This window comes from Mizuhopecten yessoensis, unplaced genomic scaffold (assembly GCF_002113885.1).
Source record: "Mizuhopecten yessoensis strain PY_sf001 unplaced genomic scaffold, ASM211388v2 scaffold9309, whole genome shotgun sequence".
NCBI lineage: Eukaryota > Metazoa > Mollusca > Bivalvia > Pectinida > Pectinidae > Mizuhopecten > Mizuhopecten yessoensis.
The window spans coordinates 900,323-922,714 of NW_018407983.1; the positions used below are offsets into that span (position 1 = coordinate 900,323).

Here is a 22,392-nt window from a genome sequence, read left to right on the forward strand (position 1 = left end):
AACACTGACATACGATCAGACGACTTCAAGAATTTCGTATATGAGGCGCATGGAATGCAGACTGATGTGTTTTGTTTACCGACCTCACCTGTACGTATCATGTGCTAACAGTAGTTCTGTTGTCGAGCGAGTTACGCTCTGTCAGATAAATTGGTTCACAAATGCAATTACAATAACTCTGTGAAAATAGTGGTTTGTAAAATATCAAGATCCCTATAAAATGCAAGTGCATGTGCGTGCACGTAACAACGGCATACCATGCGATAGCCTATGGTTACATATGTACCTGACATGTTGATATACCATGCGTAAGCGGGCTATGGAATGATGTACAAAGTGTACATGATTGAGAGTAATTTTGTTCCATAAAAGAACAGTAAATTGACAATTGAATATCGTAATTTAATTTCTTTCCGTCGTTTTTGGTATAGTAAAGAAAATAAGTGTCATTGTATAAATTCTATCCTTCTGCAAAAAGTTCTGGGTTTTTTCAAGGTAGACAACTCGCATCAGGATCAAAATTATTGTAAAATGTAAAATAAATTAATTATAAAGACTTTGTGTGTATTTGGTTCAAATTTTCAGTCTTTTTGTATGAAACTCTGTGTCCTGTTTGCTTTTAGCTTGTATTTAGTAACTGTTATCCATACAATTTCAATAAAAAAAACGCTTTTTGTAACATGTTGTAGATATTTTATGATAAATAAAATATTTGTAGGGTTGATTAGCAATGTTTCTTTTCAATATTTTGTTGTTGCAATAGTTTTGAACAATGCCACACGCTCAAAAAATGTGAAAGTGTGGAATTTGACAAAAAATCAATTTTTCGGTATTTTTTACCAAAAAATCCCCAGTTTATCGGAATGCTTAGATTTTCAAAAAATCATCTCTACATAGTGACATAACCATTATGTGAAACTTTCATTGAATTCTGCTGGCTAATTGCGAAAGGGTGGAGCCTCCTTAATATCTTTTCAACTGAATCCACTACGACACGTCAACACCAACTTGAGGCTTTAGCTATCAAGAAAGAAAGAAAAAAATATTCAAAATTTTCAGTCCCATATCGGCTGACGATATGACACCTGATGTCATTAAATTTACATTCCTGTCAGAGAAGAATATCTACCGGCAAAACATTGGGAAAAACCGGCTTCTGTCAACGCATCACGAAAATATACATTTTTGTATAATAACTTCTATGATGTTTTCCCAAACCCGTTTAACTTTAAAGTATAGTTTTGATTTAAAGCTTTTTTCTGCTGCACTTTTTTCAATTGTTACGGACAAAAATTAACTAGAAAACTTATTGCATTTATCGTTGAATGCGTAATGCCATTGACGATTTCACCAAATTCCCAGGTAGGTGGGAGAAAGAGAAAATAATTTTAAGGTATGTAGGATAGAGACAATCTACCTCCGGATTCCTAAATCCCACATATCTACGTATGATATATTCTATTTATAACACTGACTCAACGATAACAAAACTAAACAACCTAATAATTTCGCTGAATGCTTATGTCATATCGTTATGTTTACATGATACGTCATATCATTATGCAGGGTATCTTATCTAATTTTTTGTCGTGAATGATTGTATTTTATCTAGAGTATAACATAGGTAAGCAATGAATTATAGCTATCTCGAAGTGTGCAGGTTATTAATGTAAAACTCTTCACAATGGAAACACGCTATTGTTGTTACCTCTTGTTTTCTTTTGTTTTACACATTGTCAGCTCTATCCCGTCGTCAGCATTTTATCCCTTTGGATCGTCCGTGAATGACCATTCTTTTCCAAAGAATGATGACGGAAGCTCGCCAATGGTCAAAATCAGTACTTTTTTCCCGTTTTTCAACAGCCAGCACGACTCATTATTTGTAAGTATGTTTGAGGGGTGAGTAGGATCAATATTGTTACTACCCTGTCGGGAGAGTATGGTCAATGACTAAACCTCCTGTGAGGAAATGCTTAGCTTGGGTGAGCAATGGTCGATACTCTTACCACCCTATCGGGAATAATTAACGTCGGATGAGTATGGTCAATGTCTTAGCACCCTGTATAGGAAATGCATAACGTGGGAAAATAATGATCAATACGTTCGTACCTCATTCTATGGAATCACGATAAACGCTATGAGTGTGGTTTATGTTTAACATCTATGAGGAAATACCATGTTCGCCATGAGTGTAGTGTAAGTTTAACCTTTATGACGAATCTCGATGTACGCCATAAGTATGGTCTATGTTTAACCTTTATGACAAATCTCGATGTACGCCATGAGTGGGTCTATGTTTAACCTTTATGACGAATCTCGATGTACGCCATGAGTATTGTCTATGTTTAACCATTATGACAAATCTCGATGTACGCCATGAGTGAGTCTATGTTTAACCTTTATGACGAATCTCGATGTACGCCATGAGAATTGTGTATGTTTAACCTCTTACAGGAATCACAATTTACACCATGAGTGGGTCTATGTTAAACCTCTAACAGGATTCACGATGTTTGCCATGAATGTATAGTTAGTTTAACCTCTAACATGAATCACAATGTACGCCATGAGCGGGTCTATGAATCACAATGTACGACATGAGTGGGTCTATGTTTAACCTTTAACAGAAATCACGATGTACGCCATGAGTGGGTCTATGTCTAACCTCTAACATGAATCACAATGTACGCCATGAGGGGGTCTATGTCTAGCCTCTAACATGAATCACAATGTACTCCATGAGCGGGTCTATGAATCACAATGTACGCCATTAGTGGGTCTATGTTTAACCTCAAACGGGAATCACAATGTAAGCCATGAGTGGGGTCTATGTTTAACCTCAAACAGGGATCACAATGTACGCCATGAGTGGGTATATGTTTAACCTCAAACAGGAATGACAATGTAAGCCATGAGTGGGTCGATGTTATACCTCAAACAGGATTCACAATGTAAGCCATGAGTGTGGTCTATGTTTAACCTCAAACAGGGATCACAATGTACGCCATGAGTGGGACTATGTTTAACCTTTATGACGAATCTCGATGTTCGCCATGAGTATGGTCTATGTTTAACCATTATGACAAATCTCGATGTACGCTATGAGGGAGTCCATGTTTAACCTTTATGACGAATCTCGATGTTCGCCATGAGTATGGTCTATGTTTAACCTTTATGACAAATCTCGATGTACGCTATGAGGGAGTCCATGTTTAACCTTTATGACGAATCTCGATGTACGCCATGAGTGGGTCTATGAATCACAATGTACGCCATGAGTGGGTCTATGTTTAACCTCAAACAGGAATCACAATGTAAGCCATGAGTGGGTCGATGTTATACCTCAAACAGGAATCACAATGTAAGCCATGAGTGTGGTCTATGTTTAACCTCAAACAGGAATCACAATGTACGCCATGAGTGGGTCTATGTTTAACCTCAAACAGGAATCGCAATGTAAGCCATGAGTGTGGTCTATGTGTAACCTCAAACAGGAATCACAATGTACGCCATGAGTGGATTTTTGACATTAAATGTAATATCAACAACAGTGTTCTGAGAGAAAAATCACCGCGGGGCTAGACACGAATTCGAACTATGAACTTCAAACAGCTAAACTATCGCTTTGGCCGATTAAGCTATCTGGTAGACGAAAATATTCTTGCCCAATTGTTCTACAACAATATCCAAAGATAAAAGGAAACTCAGTGCAGTGGGACAGGGATTCTTAAGTATTTTGTGTGAGGTGAGTGTATGACTTGTCCACCTTTATCATGTTTAACCTCGGAGAAACAAAGAATCGCGTCCCTCTACAGTAAGGGCAATACATGTATATTGTTATACCTAATACCATATAATAAAAGATATCTTTGTGTGGGACGATTTTGTTGTTAATACTTTGTAAGGTGGTATGATCAACACCAACACCTACAATCTACATCATGGTAATACTTCAATATCAGTTAGGTTTTCATGTAAAAGACGTATGATTCAGCATACGTCATGCCTCATACATTGTATAGATGTAAATAAAGTTGTTTGATGTACGACCAATGGAACGGTCAATCCTAAAATTATTTTTAAATCACTCTTGCAAGGCTGCAAATGAAAAGAAATATCCGGTCTCTATCTTTTTTAATCATGATGTAATGTGTCCATATTTATCTTAGTCAAGTACCCAAAATAAAATAAGACACCAATATTAATACCAACGACACCAATCTGACATTCGAAGAAGTACCTTGTGTATCTAAATATACTTACAATTTATTCACCATCTCCTTTTATGTTTTGCAGGTTAATACAAATGGCGCCATATCTTTTCAAAAAACACTAAGCCAGTTCACGCCGGCTCCTTTTCCACTCCAAGATCACCGCAGTATTGTGGCCCCCTTTTGGGCTGACGTGGACATACGAAATGGTGGAACAGTGTGGTATCGGGAAACTACTGATCCCGCCATCCTACAGCGGGCGACGGACGAAATCCGCCTCTACAATCCAGACCAGTCTGATTTCCATGCCAGCTGGGTATTTGTATCTACATGGGACAATGTAGCTTTCTACGGAGCGTCGACAATTGGCAAAACCAAGGTATATGGATATACTTTTTCGTCCACCCTCATCAGATAGTGGCTGTTCAAATCACCCTTCGTATACCGGTAGTCCTTATGATAGGATTCTTGTAACACAACCAATAAGTGTTTCTATGTGACGTTTCGATGACTAGTACGGTATGTACTCTGTCATCTTCATCAGACAAATGACCAGTGAAGCGTATGTACACAAAGGTGTAAAATATGTACGAGTCCACACATCAATGTCAAAACGTCACATAGAAACACTTAATGGCTGTGTCACAAGAATCATTTCATTATCCATACTTACCAACACGAAAATGTTAAGAGACGTTAGTCCCTAATTACGCATATCGAGCAAGTCAATATGGTAGACAGGTAGCCAGCTAACATTTTGAGAGTTAAAGTTCGGGTTTTTTCTGTTTCTCAGAAAGTACTTCAGGGATCTTTTTCAAATTTCACGTGAAGATTTCCTATGGTCACCAGTTTCGCAGAATTAAATCTTGGGACGGATCGGAAAACCAAGATGGCCAACAGGGTAATTTTCACATGGTCCCTTATTTGATATTTGGGACTGATCAGAAAAACGAGATGCCACCAGACAGTTTTGTTGAATTTTGATCGTTGGATTTTGTTCAAGCTATTTCTCAAGACGTACTGGACATATCTTTCTAAAATGTCATAATCTGATTTTCAAAGGTCCTAAGTTCTGCATGTTTATTTTTGAGACTGATTGGGAAAAAAACAGACACGGTCGCCTTGCAGCCATATTTGATTTCGACTGTTCCAGGTCGTTATCACTATTTACAAAGAAGTGCTAGACAGATCTTTCTCAAATTTCAGAGCAAGGTTCTTCTTCTCACACATTAAGTACTGTGCGAGTAAATAGGTCTAACGACAACCTCACATTAGAGCAATGTCATACACAGCAGTATGAACTTTTACCAAAAGGGGCATTTACAATTTGCATGACTCAGTCTTACAGATAAAAGGTGAGAAATTATCAACCTTGCATAGAACTCACGAAAGGAGATATACACGATCTCTAATAATAGCATGTTTATGGTCCGAAGAATTAAATTCGTTGCAAAATCCAAGATTCGAACTACATACATGTACAATACAAATGGAATTACAATAATATTCGTTCTCCATGGTTCCACATCCATTTCCATGTTAAATATATTTATGGTCTTCTTTTATCAATTGAACATTCCAAATGCTCGCATTTGGTTCTGTATATCTTAATGTGAAAACGAGTATCCTTCTTTTACTTTACAGAGAAACACGTTTCAGTGTGTACTCATTACAAATGGCCGTCACTCTTTCACAGTGCTTAACTACGCTAAAGTCACGTGGACCACGGGAACTGCCAGTAATGGTAACGCTGACACGGGACTTGGAGGAACACCGGCCCAGGTATTAAAGCACTGTATTACATAACAAAAGGATGAATTGTATCAGCAGGAACGATATCTTGTTGTATCTACTTTTTCGGCGAAGATTGCTATCAACCTCTTCAAAGTCTTCTTAAAATGTTTTCGATATCAGCCGAGTTTTCCGGTTTTTCTGAAATGCTAAATTAAATATCAACGTGCATTCTAAAATCTTCGCTAAATAACATTAACAATTTTGTCGAAAAACTGGCAAATATCTCAATTTACATCCAAAGAGAATATTGCACAAATTGAAGTTTAAAGTACTATTCCACACATGTTCTTACCGTATATAATTATGGGAAGCACCATGCTACTCCCAGTCGCTGCTTAGAAATATTAACATCAATCAAGAATACGTCATGAAGCCCAACAAAGACGGAATAAAACCGAGTGTTCCGAAAGGGAAAGCGTTTCGTATACCTCATGTGGTGCCTGTCATATGGTTCCCCCATCACATCCACTATAGAAAGAAGGAATCATTGATCAAAGAATCAGGGACCAGGTCTTTAGTTATGATTGGCACTGATATACCATTGTTGGAAGTCAGGCGCTATACTTTCTTCATCATCAGATAAAGTATAGCCGGAAGATGTCATATTTTGTTCAAATGAACTCTGTCTGAAAAGAAGATTGTTTTTTTACAAGGATTGATAAGTTTGAGTTTTACTATTGTAAAATTTGTTACAGGTTGGTTTTAACGGAGGTGACGGCGTAAATTTCTACGCATTAGACGAATCCCGTACGTCAGCTATTGTCAACCTTGCCCATTTGTCTAATGTGAAAAACGGTGGTAAATTCGTATTCCGGATTGACACGGCTAAAATTGAAAAAGGCGGATGTAATACTGGAGGTAAGATGGACAGCGATGTGTAAACACAGGAAAAGCTCTCAACAAATGTACATTTTGAAAAGTGCAATAATATTATTAATATTACAGAAAAAAAACTTTTTCATGTAAAGATATTGGATTGTTTTCATTTTCAATTGCGTGTTAAACATTTTTATCATGCTAAATGTATTCGTTTTCTGATAAACAGTTCGGGGTACTATTTTTTACTTTTTTTCATTTTTTATTTTTTTATTTATGCTCTGTAAAACCCAATCGCTCAGTTAGATATTTTTACAACTTTTTCAAACGATGCATATACTTATACTTAGGTACGTTCATGTTCTCCCGAATAATTTTCTTGTGCCCAATCGCAAAAATAAGTCGTCTTAAACGAGCAACAGTAATAATATGTAACAGTAGTTTAAAAATGAAATCATTTGCAGGCACCCTGGTAGTGTACCCCTTCCAAGTCACAATGTTTGGGAGCCAGGAGATCACGGTATCAGGTCCCTGTTTTACCGCCAATGACACGGTGTGGATCACCTTCCCAAACAATGACAGTCAACCATGCGTGAGGAAGTCAGAGTTCAGCGCGAGATGTCGCACACCCACTTTTTACGTCACCGGGACAATCGATATGTCAATGCATATCACTACGGCAGACGGCCATATGTCTAGTTACAGAGGATTTTGCTCGGTCGGTAAGTGTAAGGATTTCGGAATACCTTGTTTGACTTCTAAGAAAGCAGTCACCTGATTTGATGGCTGTTATCTATTTTTAACATGATTACAAATGTACATTTAAGGTATGCGTCGTCTGTTGCTATGCGCTGTCCATTAAGTTTTCCATTTTTTCTCAACTTCGAGTGTTAAGATATCTTTTTTATATAATTTCTGAACACTGCGATGATGTAGATCATTGTTATTTCTTAACTAGGCCTGTCTTAATTCATGTAGTATGTATTAAAATAAAGGGGGTTTATTCTTTGGGTTGTTTCAAACTTTAAGATGGTGGCGATGGTAACCCTGAAAATTACTAGAAAATGTCCATGGGTAAATAATACTCGGTAAGTGTTGTTATTTCTGGGTCAGCTCGGAAATCTAAAATGGTCGACATATGGGCTATGTAAATGTTATTAATAACACATTTCAATCTACTTCCAATGTTCTACTTGTTTGCTTAAGTCAAATGTTAATATGAATAACCAGGAACAAAAGCCAATCAAAAAATAAAGGTCTTTTCCTTTTTACGTTTTTTAACTATCAACATTTCGAATTTCTCCTCAAGGATTTACTCTAGACAGAACAAGATGTATCGGTGACGCTGACTACTGTACATGTTATTTTTTCCTTTTATTCAAATCTCAATCGTCCGTGAAATGACCACGATAAGTACCTCTCAAATCCAAATTCAACATGGCTCCTTTGCAAATGTCTTGAACCATGTTGGATAATATTTCGTTTCCTGGCAACTACATCCATTTTTAAACATCTCAAATGTTACCAGAGGGATTTAGTAATAGGTCCCCATGTAACTAAAGGGTGTATAATGGAACGTTGTGCTCACTGTTAGACTCTTTGAGTGACTCGAATCTTATAATGTTATACTAAGTTTTAAAATGATTCCATTGTTACAATGACTCCATTATTCTAATGACTGCGCTGATGAAATAACTTTGTTAAATTGACTCCATTTTTATCACGCACCGTTGTTTTAGTGAATCCCTTGCAGAGCGAACCTGGTTTGGTTCGAGTCTTCGTTGGTGACTGGGCCCGTGGAAAAACCGTGACCGTTAACTGGCGTCCCGATAGTTTGTTGTTTACAGAAAGTCGAGCCAATATAGATGTTTACACCATTGAGGTACAACTCTAATCCTTTACTTTATATATTGTGTCATGTGTTATATTAGCATTGTGTTTCGCAATTTTACTGTGTTAATTTGATTACAGAAAAGTTTGATAATTCCATTTTTTAATTCCGTATATAACACTATATTTTCGTTCTAGGTAGTATAAGCACGCCAGCCTTAGAGTTGACACAAAACAAAACATGCAATAACAGAAACCGTGGAAACATTGGAGAAACTTAAACAAAACAAAAGACATCGGTTAGCCACACACATTGTAACCAGGAGCAATACAAGGTGTTCCGACCGGGTGGAACTACGTTTCTAGACCCTACTTTTAAATTATCAGATACACTGAATATCATATTTTTATCTTCAATTCGTAGAAATGTGTATGGTACTTTATCCATATTTCATTGTGTTCCAATCAGGTGGAACTACTTTTCTAGCACCTGCCTTGTAATTATCCCATAAACAGAACAATATCTTATTATCTTAAATTTGTAGAAATGTACGATACTTTATCCATATTTCATTGACGTTTGTATTTTGTGCAGCCAAACGACGCCGGCCTGCCTCGATTCATCTTTGAGAAAACGTTGGCTAACTCTGTTATCATCAGACAGGCCAGAGCTTCATTTTTATTTGATGTAGAAACCAATGTTGTAGTTCTCAAAATGACTGAAACTGGACAAAAGAATGAGACGTAAGTAATCGCAACATCAATTACTGTTATTACTGAAGCATATTTCAGTGACGAAACGTTTAAGCTACATTTTAGCAAAAAAAGGTGACACTTGAAAGTGAAAGGACGAATGGATCCCATTGTGAAATAGCTTATATAGGATATGTATTAAATCTCATTCACATGTGTACAACATTGAATCAAAACTGGTCTAATTAGACAGGATAGGCCTCGAACATGTCATTTGTCTGATAAAGGTGACAGTGTACATATCGTACTAGTCATCGAAACGTCACATAGAAAATGTTATCGGTTGTGTAAAAAGAACTTTTCATAATCCATACTTACCAACCTGAAGAAAATGTTTCGAAATGTATGATTATAAATTATAAACTCTTTTTTACACCAGGCAACACAAATGGCAATTCACATATCAAATCAAGACGGGAAATCTTCACTTTCAGTTATCTTTTTCATAAATGCGCAGCTGTTATCACTTCATAGATTTCCTTTAAAATCAAATATTCAGTTACGGGAATTCCTTAAAGGATATTTTAACTATCGCTCGCGCGGTAGACATACTTGAAAAATATATTAATTATTATTATGCTATCGTTAACAGAAAATTACGTCACAGTGCTTGGTCAGACGCGTTTGTTGTCAAGCCAAATCTGAATAGCGTGAAGGGACACGAAGAAGCCAAAGACACATGCCGCAGACAAATGGTCTCGGACGACAAATTACCTTCTTTGACAGACCTAAATATCCAACCATGTCCATGTATGGAGGATCAAATTGAGATAGACCTCGCCAGGTTTCGCCCCGACCCTCTTTGTAACAACCAGCTTTCGGAAAATCTAGACTTTCGAACCTCTCGGAACTGCCAGCAAGCCGAGGCCAAGCAGTGCTACAGACTCAACGCTCCAGGGTAAGTTATTTACGTACCCTCTTCGATAGTAGTAATCAAGAATATATTACATCACAAAGGTTTGTGAACTCTTCTGATAAAAGATGTGTGGCATGCAACATGGAAACGGTTCGACTTGATTTCAAGTATGTCAACGTTCCATGCTCGCTGATCTATCAAAGATTCGGCAAGCAAAGATTTACTGTAAATTTCAAGTAGCTTAATAATTTAAGTAACAAAGATAAACTCCCTCCTACCAACCTATTTTATAATTAAAACTTGGAATATGTTAAAATAAAATACTTGAAGCGTCAATTGGCTTACAATAGGGTCAGCTATCATTATAACATTTATTAGTTCCAAACAGCTAGCATAAGATATTGACATAATGTACATTGTATTTAGAATATTGCATCCTGAATCATTTACAATTAGTTTTAATTGTCTTTACCATGCGACTCTGTTTTAATTGTCTTTACCATGTGACTGTTTTAAGACCCAACGGTTCCGGTCGCCTGTGCTGCTACGATTACCTTGGTAACCTAATGGATGCCAAGACTCCGTCCGGAGGAGGTACTGCACACCGATATCACTACCTTGGGGGGCCTGGAAATGTACCTTACCTTTCAACACTGGTATTCGATACGTTCCCTTACTTCTACTGCTGTAAATACGCAAAGGAGATTGCAGGAATGTCCATGTGTACCCAGCTTCTCCGACAGCGACCCCAGGGGGACTGTAGGAATTATCAACCAATCAGATCAGGTAAATACCATTAAAATCACAATGAAAATTATCAGATTAAAATAGATTTAATATGTTAAACTAATAAACTTTGTATCAATTTATGAACACAACTGTCTCGAAAGATTAATTACAGCAAAATATGTTTAAAAGAAACTATTACTTTATATCTTCTGTGCATACAATGCATACCATAAAAAAAAGAATGGTCATCGATTACTTTACTTTCAAGGAATATCCAAACAGTACATGGCTACAAAAAGAACCTCTTCCCTTCAGAAACAAAAGGTGATGCTTTATATTACAAGCAGCATCAGATTCGTAATACATTAAGAAGTAATAGTGTTAAGTTTATGCAATGAACATAAATATGGATTGTGATACTCGTTGTTGCTCTTTCATTATTAGCGCGACTGAGTGGCGATCCCCATTTTACGACGCTTGATGGCTTACCATATACGTTCAACGGTGTTGGAGAATTCATACTGCTGAAACATATTAACGATACATTCTCTGCTCAGGTCCGAATGGAGCAAGTTGCTGGTCCCAATGGTAATCATATATATCGAGCTGCTCGTTCCTTATGTGTAACTGTAATCTTGTCCTGTTTCACGGGAGAAATATTGTCTCCAATGTCTATGGAATATTTAGTCAGATGCCTTTATATATTTGTGATTGTTCCTTCAATCATAAAAAACCACCATTTATATCGTCCAAATGTTGTAGAATAGATAGTTGAATGATGAAGCGTACCTCGCAAAATATGGTTTACTATCAGAATGAGCAGTAAGCAGAATGGTGTATACACCTAGCAGATTGAGAATATTGTGATACATAGATGTATCAAAATGTTGTAGTACACCTGATGATAGGTTAAAGCACAATTATCAGAACGTTGTAGTTATGGATTTTCTTTATCAACCACAGGTGTTTTACGTAAGGCGAGTGTGATAACCGCTTTCTCGGCGAAAACACTTAACGTGTCCGATACTGTTGAGGTCCGCCTGAACTCGATCAGGGTAGCAGATGTTCTGGTGAATGGTGAAATTGTGGACTTCACTCATTATAGATCTCTCCATTTCATTGGTATGTATACATTTCCTTTCTTCTCAGAATGCACCTTTCTCCACTCATGTACTTGTTAACTGATTACATTATGTACAATATTGTTTTTACACTAACCACCTTTTTTCTTGGATATTGAGAATTAAAACCTATCAGATACTGACAAAGAAATAAATAATATTAAACTATTCAATAGCTGTAGGCCTTTATTATTGATATTTTGATTGAATGTATGTATATACTTTGTTTTCTTGATTTAACGTGAACAAAATACAAACTTTATAAGGTTCGAGGATATTTATAATATATATTTCTTTCCGAGGTGTTTCAACAACGATGACAGAACACAATAGCACAGACGGGTCATCCAAACAGATCAACATTATTTTTACTGATCCCAGCCTGGCGTTTCGCATACTAGCATATCCTTCCCTACTCAATGTCGTCGTAGTGTCGGGGTCCGACAGCTTACGAGGTACATACTGTTAACGCTATCTTTTTCGGGCAGTCGTATTTCCGCGGCTCCACCACATTTCTCAAATTACATGCAACGTGATTTAGTGTGTTATATATTTGTGCAGAATTACAGCGCTTTTGCATTTGGCGGTTATAATTATTTAGACCTTCTAATAACAGCTAATAACGCTAAAACAAGTAAGTTTATTGTATAATGTTTCTTATTTATCAAGTCTTGATTATTTAGCGCGTCAGCAATTCAATTCAATACATAATTTCATGACATTAGATAATAATTTGATACAGCAAAATTTCATAAATATTTGAATAAAACTAATTCCGGAAGTAAATACACATATATGTTATTGGAAAGTGGCGTAACATTTAAACTCATGGTACGTCACTGTAATATACAGTGCACAGAGATCGCGATATACAAATGTATGAGTAAATATAATCATAAGACATTGGGGTGATATATTATTACCAATAGATATAATTACAGAGTTCAGTATGGTTTCTTGATATCATTTTGTCTGATACAAAAATAAATGAACATATTCCATTTACTTTATAACGAAAGGAATAATAAACTAGGGCAAGCTGTCTTTCAATGGTTACAGAAAGAGAATACATAGCATAGACTTAGACTGTTGTTGTGTAAATGTAGATAAGTGATCCATTCACCTTCGTAGAAATATTGTGCTGGTGACTCAATGAAGTCAGGAAATTTTGGTAACACACACTACGTTGTATTCGTATTTCCCGAAGATCGGTAGAAAAATCGACATTATTTGGTATAATGATATTTTATTGGGGTTCTAGGAAATATCACAGGACTTCTGGGGAACTACAACGACAACGCGACGGATGACTTCACTACAGGAGATGGCCGTATTCTCTCCCCCAACACCACAGCGAGGGAGATACATCGGGAGTTTGGGTCGACATGTACATTTCCTAAGTTGTTGTCTTAACGGGACATTTTTAAGTGTGGAGGGGGTCTGAATAACTATCGATCTTTTAACAAGAATTTCATCAGTTTTGGTTTCGAATATATAATTCGCTGCCTTGTGTTAAACCTTATTCACTTGTTTAATTATTGCTACTAAACTGTAATATCAATCCAATTATTTTCAAAATATTGTTTGAATAGTCTTTAAGCTCCTGTCATTACATGTCCTTGCGCAGAAGCATCTCTGAACAATGCCCTACCACATTAGTCTATGAGCTGTAGGTGTTACACAATGTCCTTACATTTTAATATTTCTGTAATATAGGTTTTGGTAGGTACGCAATGTCCTTAGAATATCAAAGCGTACAAAACGTAAATCGAACTCAATACTAAGACAAAATGTGAAATAAGATTTGACCATTTAGAAAGGCACAAGCAGAATACGACAATAAAAGTGTAAGCTTATTTCCTTCTACGACGACACCTGCCATGTAAATCCATGTCAAATCAAGCGAAAGCACGTTCCCAAAGAGAGAACAGATATAATAGCAAGAAACAATCAGCAGAGTTATTGAGATTTTGCAACACGCCGTCATTTTACGATCTTCTCGGTGCATTAATCAGAAATGTTTTCTTCTTATTTTACTATTGCTCTATTTGATAGGACAATTACAAAAAGGCCCTATTCATATATCACTTGATTGGATGGCATCAGTATATAACGAAGGTTAACCAATAAGGCTTTCCTTCCCAAGCTTTTTTTCTATATGCCATGCGACGAAAGTTCAGTACTGGTATTCATATAAATAAAACAGAAATCGTTCAAATCTATGCGCTGGTTCTGCTTTCCTTTGGAATCATTTTAAATATCGTTCGATGAATTTTAAATAGCGCATTCATTAATATAATCTTTTCTACACGTTTTCAGGGAGAGTTCGCAGACAAGATTCTCTGTTCACTTACCCCATTGGTAAGAACTACACGACATTCCAGGATGTAGCGTTCACTCCTGTTTTTCCGGAGCCCAATCAAACGTTCACACCGGAGGCTCGGAATATCTGTGGTGATGACGTATTTTGTCTTTACGATTACCACACCACCGGGCGGGCGGATATCGCGGTAGCAACAAGGGCGGCTACTCAGATATTCGAGAGCATACAAAGACAAGCGGAACCAGGTTTGTATGGTATTGGATAACAAGTAGTTCCTGAAATACAAAGTAAAAGCTGTAACATTTTGAACCGATCTATATGTTTTGTATGTGATAACCATGTGGTAGATGAACATAATATACATACTCGTCATCGCACCTTTGAAGTTCGGTTATATGTACAGCATCCCGAAAAAATAAACTACGGTGAACAGTAACTTAAAAGTCAGCATTATTTGGATACACCATCGGTTATAGCGTTCTATAATTTTGTTTACACATTCAATGCATGTGATAAGACCGTTATGAGATATTAATTACCTTTATTTCTTGTGTATTACCCACGGGTTTTGCGTTTGTTTACCTTGAAAAATGCTTTCTGTTGGCTTTCTGATGAAGCGGGCAATGTGACGAAATCAAAAGCAATAAACAGTGGGGGCTATACGAGATATTGAAATCCTAAAATCTACATTTATAAACAAAAACGAAACAAAAAAAAGATTTGATCAAGATCAAAAACACGGGATTTCCAACAAGAAAAAGTGCATACCAAAGGTTTTTGTGACATCAGTTCTGTTATTTGGACACAGCAGCACCACACCCCAGTACACACAGTGATAGTCTGGTGATTGAAAGCACTGTTATTTGGACACAGAACACCAAACCCCCCAGTACACATCATAATGGTCCTTCAGGCAACCTAGCCGAATGATGCACAGTGACTCTGTGTATTGTAGACTAACTGGTCACCGAAACAAGCCTGGTTAGCTTCACCATTTTATAAAATATAAACAGAATACTTTTACATATTAAAACAGAAGCTATGAAAATATTTCAGTAATATATTATGAATTATCATGATGAATGTCTTTGGATATTATTGCATGAAAATAGAAAACAAACATTTAAACATACAGTGAGTAAATTGTTCCTGAACATATTGAAGCTGAATATTATGTCTAGTAAGTTTGGAATCTATAGGACCACAGTAAGGTCTGTTAGAGTTATTGCCCTTTGTACAGTAGAAAGAAATCATTTTCCATTCTACCAACATTTGTCATTTTTAGCGATATTTTGTTGACATGAATCATGTTGCATTGACCTTGAAACTTAATGAATGTCTTTAGTAGGATACATTCTATAAAATGAGGAGTAAAATTATTTTGTTTGATGAATTTTGAAATTATCATTTTTTTGATCATTAGACCACTGTGACCTTGAATAAACGTCAAGGTCAACGAACTTAACTCTGTATTTTGCCAAACATATATGCTATAAATGTGCCAAATATCAACTCTTTATGTTTCATAGTTACGCAGAAGAAAAGTTTTTTAGTGCAATATTTTGAATTTTGAACTTTGGCGGGAAAATGAACATATTTCAAAGTAGCATTTCTTTGAAACGTTCAACATACCATCCTTAGGTCGTGCTCCTTAAAATGTGATAAAGATTTTACTATTTTTAGTATTTTTATTTTTGACCTATATATGACCCAATATTGAGGCCTTGAATTTGACATATTCTCTGATAATATGTCATTGAAAAAAGTTAGCACCGACGAAGATCTAACAGAAGTATGAAGCGTTCAAGCAGTACAACGAAAGCTTTCGAAGTTACGGTTGTTCGAAAAATGTTTTAAACAACTCTATTTTTAGATCTGTGACATTGACATTTGACATTATGATAATGAATTTGTTCGCCTACCATGTGTTCGTTGTTCTCTAATACATACTGAAATATGAACGTTATATCTTTATTCGTTCTTGAGATGGAGTGTCCACAAGATATTTTGAAATAGGAATAAGAAATTTTAAGAAAACACATTACAATATCAATAGGGATTTCCATCCGAAATGGAAATCCCTAACTAGTTTTAATATCGAACGTATACATGTTACCGGTACTTTATTATGTCGTCTATGTGGAGTACTCACTTGAAATTGCTGCCTGGCTTACCGTTCTTAGAACTTTTAATATTTAGAATACAAATTCGGTTCTAGTATTGATCCTTTATATTCTCAAGTTAATTTTTAAGCAATTTAGTTGTGTATGTAAGTCCGTCCATGCTTCAGAATCTGTTGCGTATCAGTAACACGTATATAGTTTCACACTCAATTCGTGTTATTGTAATTTCGTTATAGTTATTGCGTGTAACCACCCCCTTGATGTCGCATATGGATACTGGAATAGTACCGGTCTGGTCGTGAACTCAACTGCTGTCCTCGTTTGTGACGGAGGAAGACGACCTTACAGTTCTGACGTCATATCCTGTACAGTAGACGGTACATGGGAACACAGCAATGATGCATGCATAGAAAGTACGATTGAAAATTACTCCATTAACATGAAGAGTTTACTTGGATATTCATTTGAAGATTGAATCTTTAATCTCGATCTAATAGAGTGATGGATTGAGTTGGTCTTGAGACAAAGCAGTTCATGTTGAATTTGCCTCAACACCAACACAATTCATCACCCAAGATATCGAACAAAGCAAGATTTCATTTTTGTATTTCAATTTTCATGTGTTTTTCAATAAATAAAATTCTAAATAGTTTGTCGCTGATACTTGAGCTTGTGGAAGTCTATGTAAAAATGTATAGGATAAACTTAGAGTTATCCGAGTATTCGAGTTATGCGGGTTCATAAATTTTGTATGAAATTTGCTGTTTGGACATAGCACTAGCAGTTGTTTATTTTATTTATTAATAGCCAATGCATGTAATCAATCGATGAATGATAAACGTAATCAATATAACAAATACAGGTATGCTATTTTACAATAAACACGCTCACCAAAAATAGAGTACGTTATTTACGAAAAACGTACTTTGGTTTAACGCGACCAAAACGGTTGGTCCACATTGTGAATTCGTTATTAAATATGGACGGGCCTAGTTATTAAATTGTTGTTTTTGGCTAGTCTCGATCTTGGCAAAGTCTTTCCATTTCTACATTTGTATTTGCAAGTCCGTCAAGTTTTACTTCTGAAGTGTTACATTTAAAAAATCAAACTATCCGTCTGTCTCCTACCTACTATACAATGCGGAAATGAAAGTGCGCATGAGGTCTAAAACATATCACTGTTATGGAGCGTACGCATAATTGGTTCTGTAAATGAAAACACACACAAAACGATTATATCGTACGTGTAACACATTGATTTATTAAAGCCAAATGTGACACCTGACACTCGATGTAATCAACAGCAATTATCGTAGTGTTCATAAGTCTATCGATCAACTTTCAAAGCCATACTAGCTCCTGTAAAAACATGAACCCGTGAAGCTGTCTTAGGTTGTGATTTTAATGTGGATGACCACGCTTTGTGACCAATTTTCCGGTTTGCGCTGTCGTCTGTTTGGGTGTACGTACAGAATACTGTTGATCAACATTGATGAAGTTTGATTTTTTATTATGAACAACATGGTTTTGACGGTCCGAACACTTTACAGCCTGACTTTATCGTAAATTCTTTTTACCGATTTCATGCTAGTCTACTCACGAAAGTTGTCCGTACACACGAAATGGCGAGATGTCGTATTATTAATAAGTGACAAAATGAAATTCGAACACTAAGCAGTAGACGATGTTTTGATGTTGGATTTACGCTATCGAAACCAATATCTTACTTCGAGGTGTCCGAGATTTTACGACTTTTCAGGGTTCGAATTATCATAGTTTGATTTACTAAGATAAAGAAGAGGTTTGACCGGGACCGGAAAGATACTTCGAGATAAGCGGGGTCTTCGAGTTAAAAGAGTTCGAGATAAGGAGGTTAGACTGTATATAATTTCCCACTTAATTCGTGTTATTGAAATTTCGTTTTAGTTATTGCGTGTAACCAACCCCTTGATGTCGCATATGGATACTGGAATAGTACCGGTCTGGTCCCTAACTCCACTGCTGTCCTCGTTTGTGAAGGTGGAAGACGACCTAACAGTTCTGACGTCATATCCTGTACCCTAAACGGCACATGGGAACACAGCGACGATGCGTGCATTGAAAGTAGGACGGTTTATTGTTCATTTAAGAGGAATAGTCAACTTGAATATCCATTTAAAGTTGAATCTTAAATCTCTATATCATAGGGCGATGGACTGAGTCGGTCTTTAGACAAAGTAGTCCATGTTGAATTTGTATCAAGACCAACTCAATTCATCACCCATGATATCGACAAAAATAATCTTTATATATCACCTTTATTCAATAAGTATGAATATAAATAGTTTATTGCTAATACTTGAGCTGATGCAAGTCTACGTATTAACGTAATGTTAACGAATTAGTCCATCATTTGGGGTCCATCATTCAGCGATGAAGTGAAAGCTGTTAAACGGATAAACAGCAATATTGTGATACGATCAATACACATTGTAAATTCTAATAAAATCTGAAAATACGTATTTATACGCACAGACAATGTTAATATGGTCAATGTCTTATGTAATTAAAACAAACAATAGTTGGTAGTTTAATTGAGGCCAACTTGAATAGAAGCTGAAGTAGTAGGCTCATTTTGATGCAATACAGTTTGATACCTACTATCTTTATCAGAGCTGTGTGGAAAGTCAACAATGCCAGTATTAACAGAATACCAATGCCTTATAGTTACAAAATACAAGCTTAACATGGAATTCAATCATGTTGTTGGGTATATGGCGCATCTTTCTCACCAGTCTGAAGACTAATTGAATCTTTCATCCTCTTTGGGTGAGATAGGGGAATCTCAACCAAAGGAGGAAATTCTGAAGTTCGCAAACACGAGGCTTGCCGATAGTCCCAATCTCACCTCAAGAGGATTTATGATAAACGTTATATTACCCTGTTTACCCTTTCAAGCACATAATGCAATGTTAGCGTTACATGTACAATGACGTCATTGTATTGTTGACGTAACGTCATACAACTGTTATGAGGGGAATCACCTGTCTCAAACCTCGGCTGAGATAAGGATTTCTCTTACCCTGGACAGGGATATCCACCATTTTACCGGTGTGAGATTTTCTTATCTCACCCTAGGGTTGAGACAAGCTACAAGTGTTCTTTGCACGTTCTCAACAAGTGTATGACGTGATAGCAACAATACCATGACGTCACGGCAACAATACAATGACGTCATGGCAACAATACAATGACGTCACGTCGACAATTCAGCCGCATCACATCAACATTGTCTTGCATTGATGTCACGTCTATATAAAATACATAAGAGGGTAAATACAGGGTAAGAAAAAATAATCATTCACCCCCTTGGGAGTGAGACAGTGTGATCTCAACCCTCGGGGTTAGATTATTAAGCTGTCAAAAACTCGGCAAGCCTCGTGTTTGACAACTGAAGAAGATTACCCCTCGGGTTGAGATTACCCTGTCTCACCCCAAGGGGGTGAAAGATTCTATTAATCTCAAACACGGAAAAAATGTTGATACAACCTGTTCAGGGTAAGAAAAAATGTTTCCAAATTTACCACCTTCCATATGCGGCAATTAACTAAAAATTATTAATGTAACGATGTGCCTTATTTTTTCACACTTTGCTGTCAGTCCGTTGCGGCGCACTCCCTGATATTCCAAATGGACGTTGGATGGCATCAAGCTTTCTCTTGGGTACTAATGCCACTCTGCAATGTGATATCGGGTCAACATTGAACGGATCACACCTGATGACGTGTGACGAGAACGGCGAATGGAATTTCAATGGACAGACATGCGCTATAAGTAAGTACTGGATAATTGTGAAACACAGTATGTAATTGTATATAAACGCTGACAACTTTTATCTATTAACTTGTCATAATGTTAGTAGATGTGTGATATCGTATGTAAGGAATGGTAATACTTATGCATGTGTCATCTGCATGCTTTATACCTATTTGAAGTTGATTGTGGGACACCTCCGTCAATATCACACGGACAGTTGGTCAGCGCTGGGACAACTTTTGGACAGACGGCCGTATTGGAGTGCGATGAGGGGAGGGTACCCGTTGGAATCAAGGACGTTGTATGTGGAGTAAACGGAACGTGGGAAACTGGCACACAGACCTGTGATCTGAGTATGTACATATGTCACTTAGCATATACCATTCAAATGACTTTGCTGTTTGTGTAACCTTGCGTCACTTGTATAAAACAGCTAAGGTCATATGAAGAGGGTGCCTAGGTGACACCACCAAAAGAAACCATTAGGGAAGTGAAATAAGAAAAGATAGATACCAAGTGTTGAAATGGGGAAGTAGATAAAGTATGGTCTCTTTGATAGCATCAATGAGGAAGATACAGAAGGAAACTATCGATTCTGCAGGGGATCCTACATAAGTAGTGCTATGGGATACAGCAGGCCTAATCTTTCCCCGAACTTGCACAGATTGACCTGTAAGACACTGAACTTCGGTTACTCAGAATTCACAGACCAGTGACGTTTATATTCCTTTTTGTTTTCAAGTTGACTGCGGACATCTGCCCGCGTTGCCACGTGGTCATTGGGTTGCAAATGCAACAACTTTTGGGCAAAGAGCTAAACTCGCGTGCGAGGAAGGACGACAACCAAAGGGGATAACAACCATCACGTGTGGACTCAGTGGGAAATGGAATAACGGCACACACACATGTGATCTTGGTATGATTAAATCCTACCTCAAACGAGTGCAATCTAACTTCCCATGGTGTATCTGTTTGGTATATGTCGTTTGTTCAGTCTTCGTTTACGTGCTGTCTCGTTATGTATTGCTGCTGAAGGTTTACACATTTGTATATTGTGACAGTGGACATGTTTTGCGTTGCGTAAATTAGCACGGAAATATAGATACGCTTGTATTTGTATATTATATAAAACTTTTCGACATATTGAATATATATATGTCGTCGACGCGAACATTTTCACACTGCGATCCATTTAAGGATTCACAACGCAGACATTTCCACTTTCATAGTCCCTTCAGTCTTAAGGAATTTGTCGTTATATATCAGTTTATATGCAAACCTTAGCCATATTAACTAACATCCTTTTTTTTCATAGATTACCTTTGAACAAAAATTGTATTTATATTTTCCAGTCAACTGTGGTCCCCCACCAAGTGTAGCCAATGGGCAGTGGACTGGCAGAGTTTACACCTGGGGTTCGGTGGTCAGACTGCGTTGTGACCCCGGAAGAACACTCGTCGGAAACCTCACAATAAACTGCACAGCCCAAGGACAGTGGTCAAGTGATGGGCAGACTTGTGTCGATGGTAATTGTCTTCGTTTTATAATCGGTATATGACTGTTTTGGAAAGGTCTATAAAATTTAAGTATTTTATTTCTTCGAGGATTTGACAGATTATAATCAGCAGCAACAAAACTGAATGCAATAAAGAAGCAAATAGAAAAAATACAAAGAAAGCCAACACTGGACACTTTGATATCCTTGAAAACTAACATCAAAACATAATGCTAAAAGGGGATGCAGTTTCCCTTGTCATGCGGAGAGTTATATAATTATTCAGTTGAATTCAGTCAATCTCTTCCCAGAGTTGTCGTTCTTGCACTCACTTTACTGACACCTCTGAGTAGAAACTGAGGATTTATGTAACTGCCTTTGCTAACGTCTATATTGTAAACATTGTAACAGATCCCAAGGTTTGTTTAGCTTCATACATGTACAATGGTTACTTCGTGTTTGTTCAGTTGATTGTGGAAATCTGACTTCGGTTTCGTATGGACAGTGGATCAGTAATGGAACAACATTCGGTCATACGGCCTCATT

General features: G+C 36.9%; 1 protein-coding gene across 1 annotated transcript in view; it reads left to right on the plus strand.

Moving 5' to 3' along the window:
• Window positions 1-1,621: 1,621 nt before the first annotated feature.
• Window positions 1,622-22,392, plus strand: part of LOC110457764 (protein mesh-like) — a gene marked incomplete at its 3' end in the record, with an annotated part of 31,497 nt that continues 10,726 nt past the window's right edge. The window contains exons 1-21 of the mRNA XM_021509150.1: window positions 1,622-1,882; window positions 4,297-4,590; window positions 5,856-5,993; window positions 6,701-6,863; window positions 7,286-7,543; window positions 8,561-8,703; window positions 9,247-9,395; window positions 9,997-10,302; window positions 10,778-11,046; window positions 11,434-11,577; window positions 11,953-12,111; window positions 12,413-12,565; window positions 13,372-13,497; window positions 14,430-14,678; window positions 16,793-16,969; window positions 18,483-18,659; window positions 20,196-20,369; window positions 20,531-20,704; window positions 21,094-21,267; window positions 21,704-21,877; window positions 22,314-22,391. Of these exons, the coding sequence (XP_021364825.1) occupies window positions 1,685-1,882; window positions 4,297-4,590; window positions 5,856-5,993; window positions 6,701-6,863; window positions 7,286-7,543; window positions 8,561-8,703; window positions 9,247-9,395; window positions 9,997-10,302; window positions 10,778-11,046; window positions 11,434-11,577; window positions 11,953-12,111; window positions 12,413-12,565; window positions 13,372-13,497; window positions 14,430-14,678; window positions 16,793-16,969; window positions 18,483-18,659; window positions 20,196-20,369; window positions 20,531-20,704; window positions 21,094-21,267; window positions 21,704-21,877; window positions 22,314-22,391 (3,877 nt within the window). The remainder of the gene's footprint in view (window positions 1,883-4,296; window positions 4,591-5,855; window positions 5,994-6,700; window positions 6,864-7,285; window positions 7,544-8,560; window positions 8,704-9,246; window positions 9,396-9,996; window positions 10,303-10,777; window positions 11,047-11,433; window positions 11,578-11,952; window positions 12,112-12,412; window positions 12,566-13,371; window positions 13,498-14,429; window positions 14,679-16,792; window positions 16,970-18,482; window positions 18,660-20,195; window positions 20,370-20,530; window positions 20,705-21,093; window positions 21,268-21,703; window positions 21,878-22,313; window position 22,392) is intronic.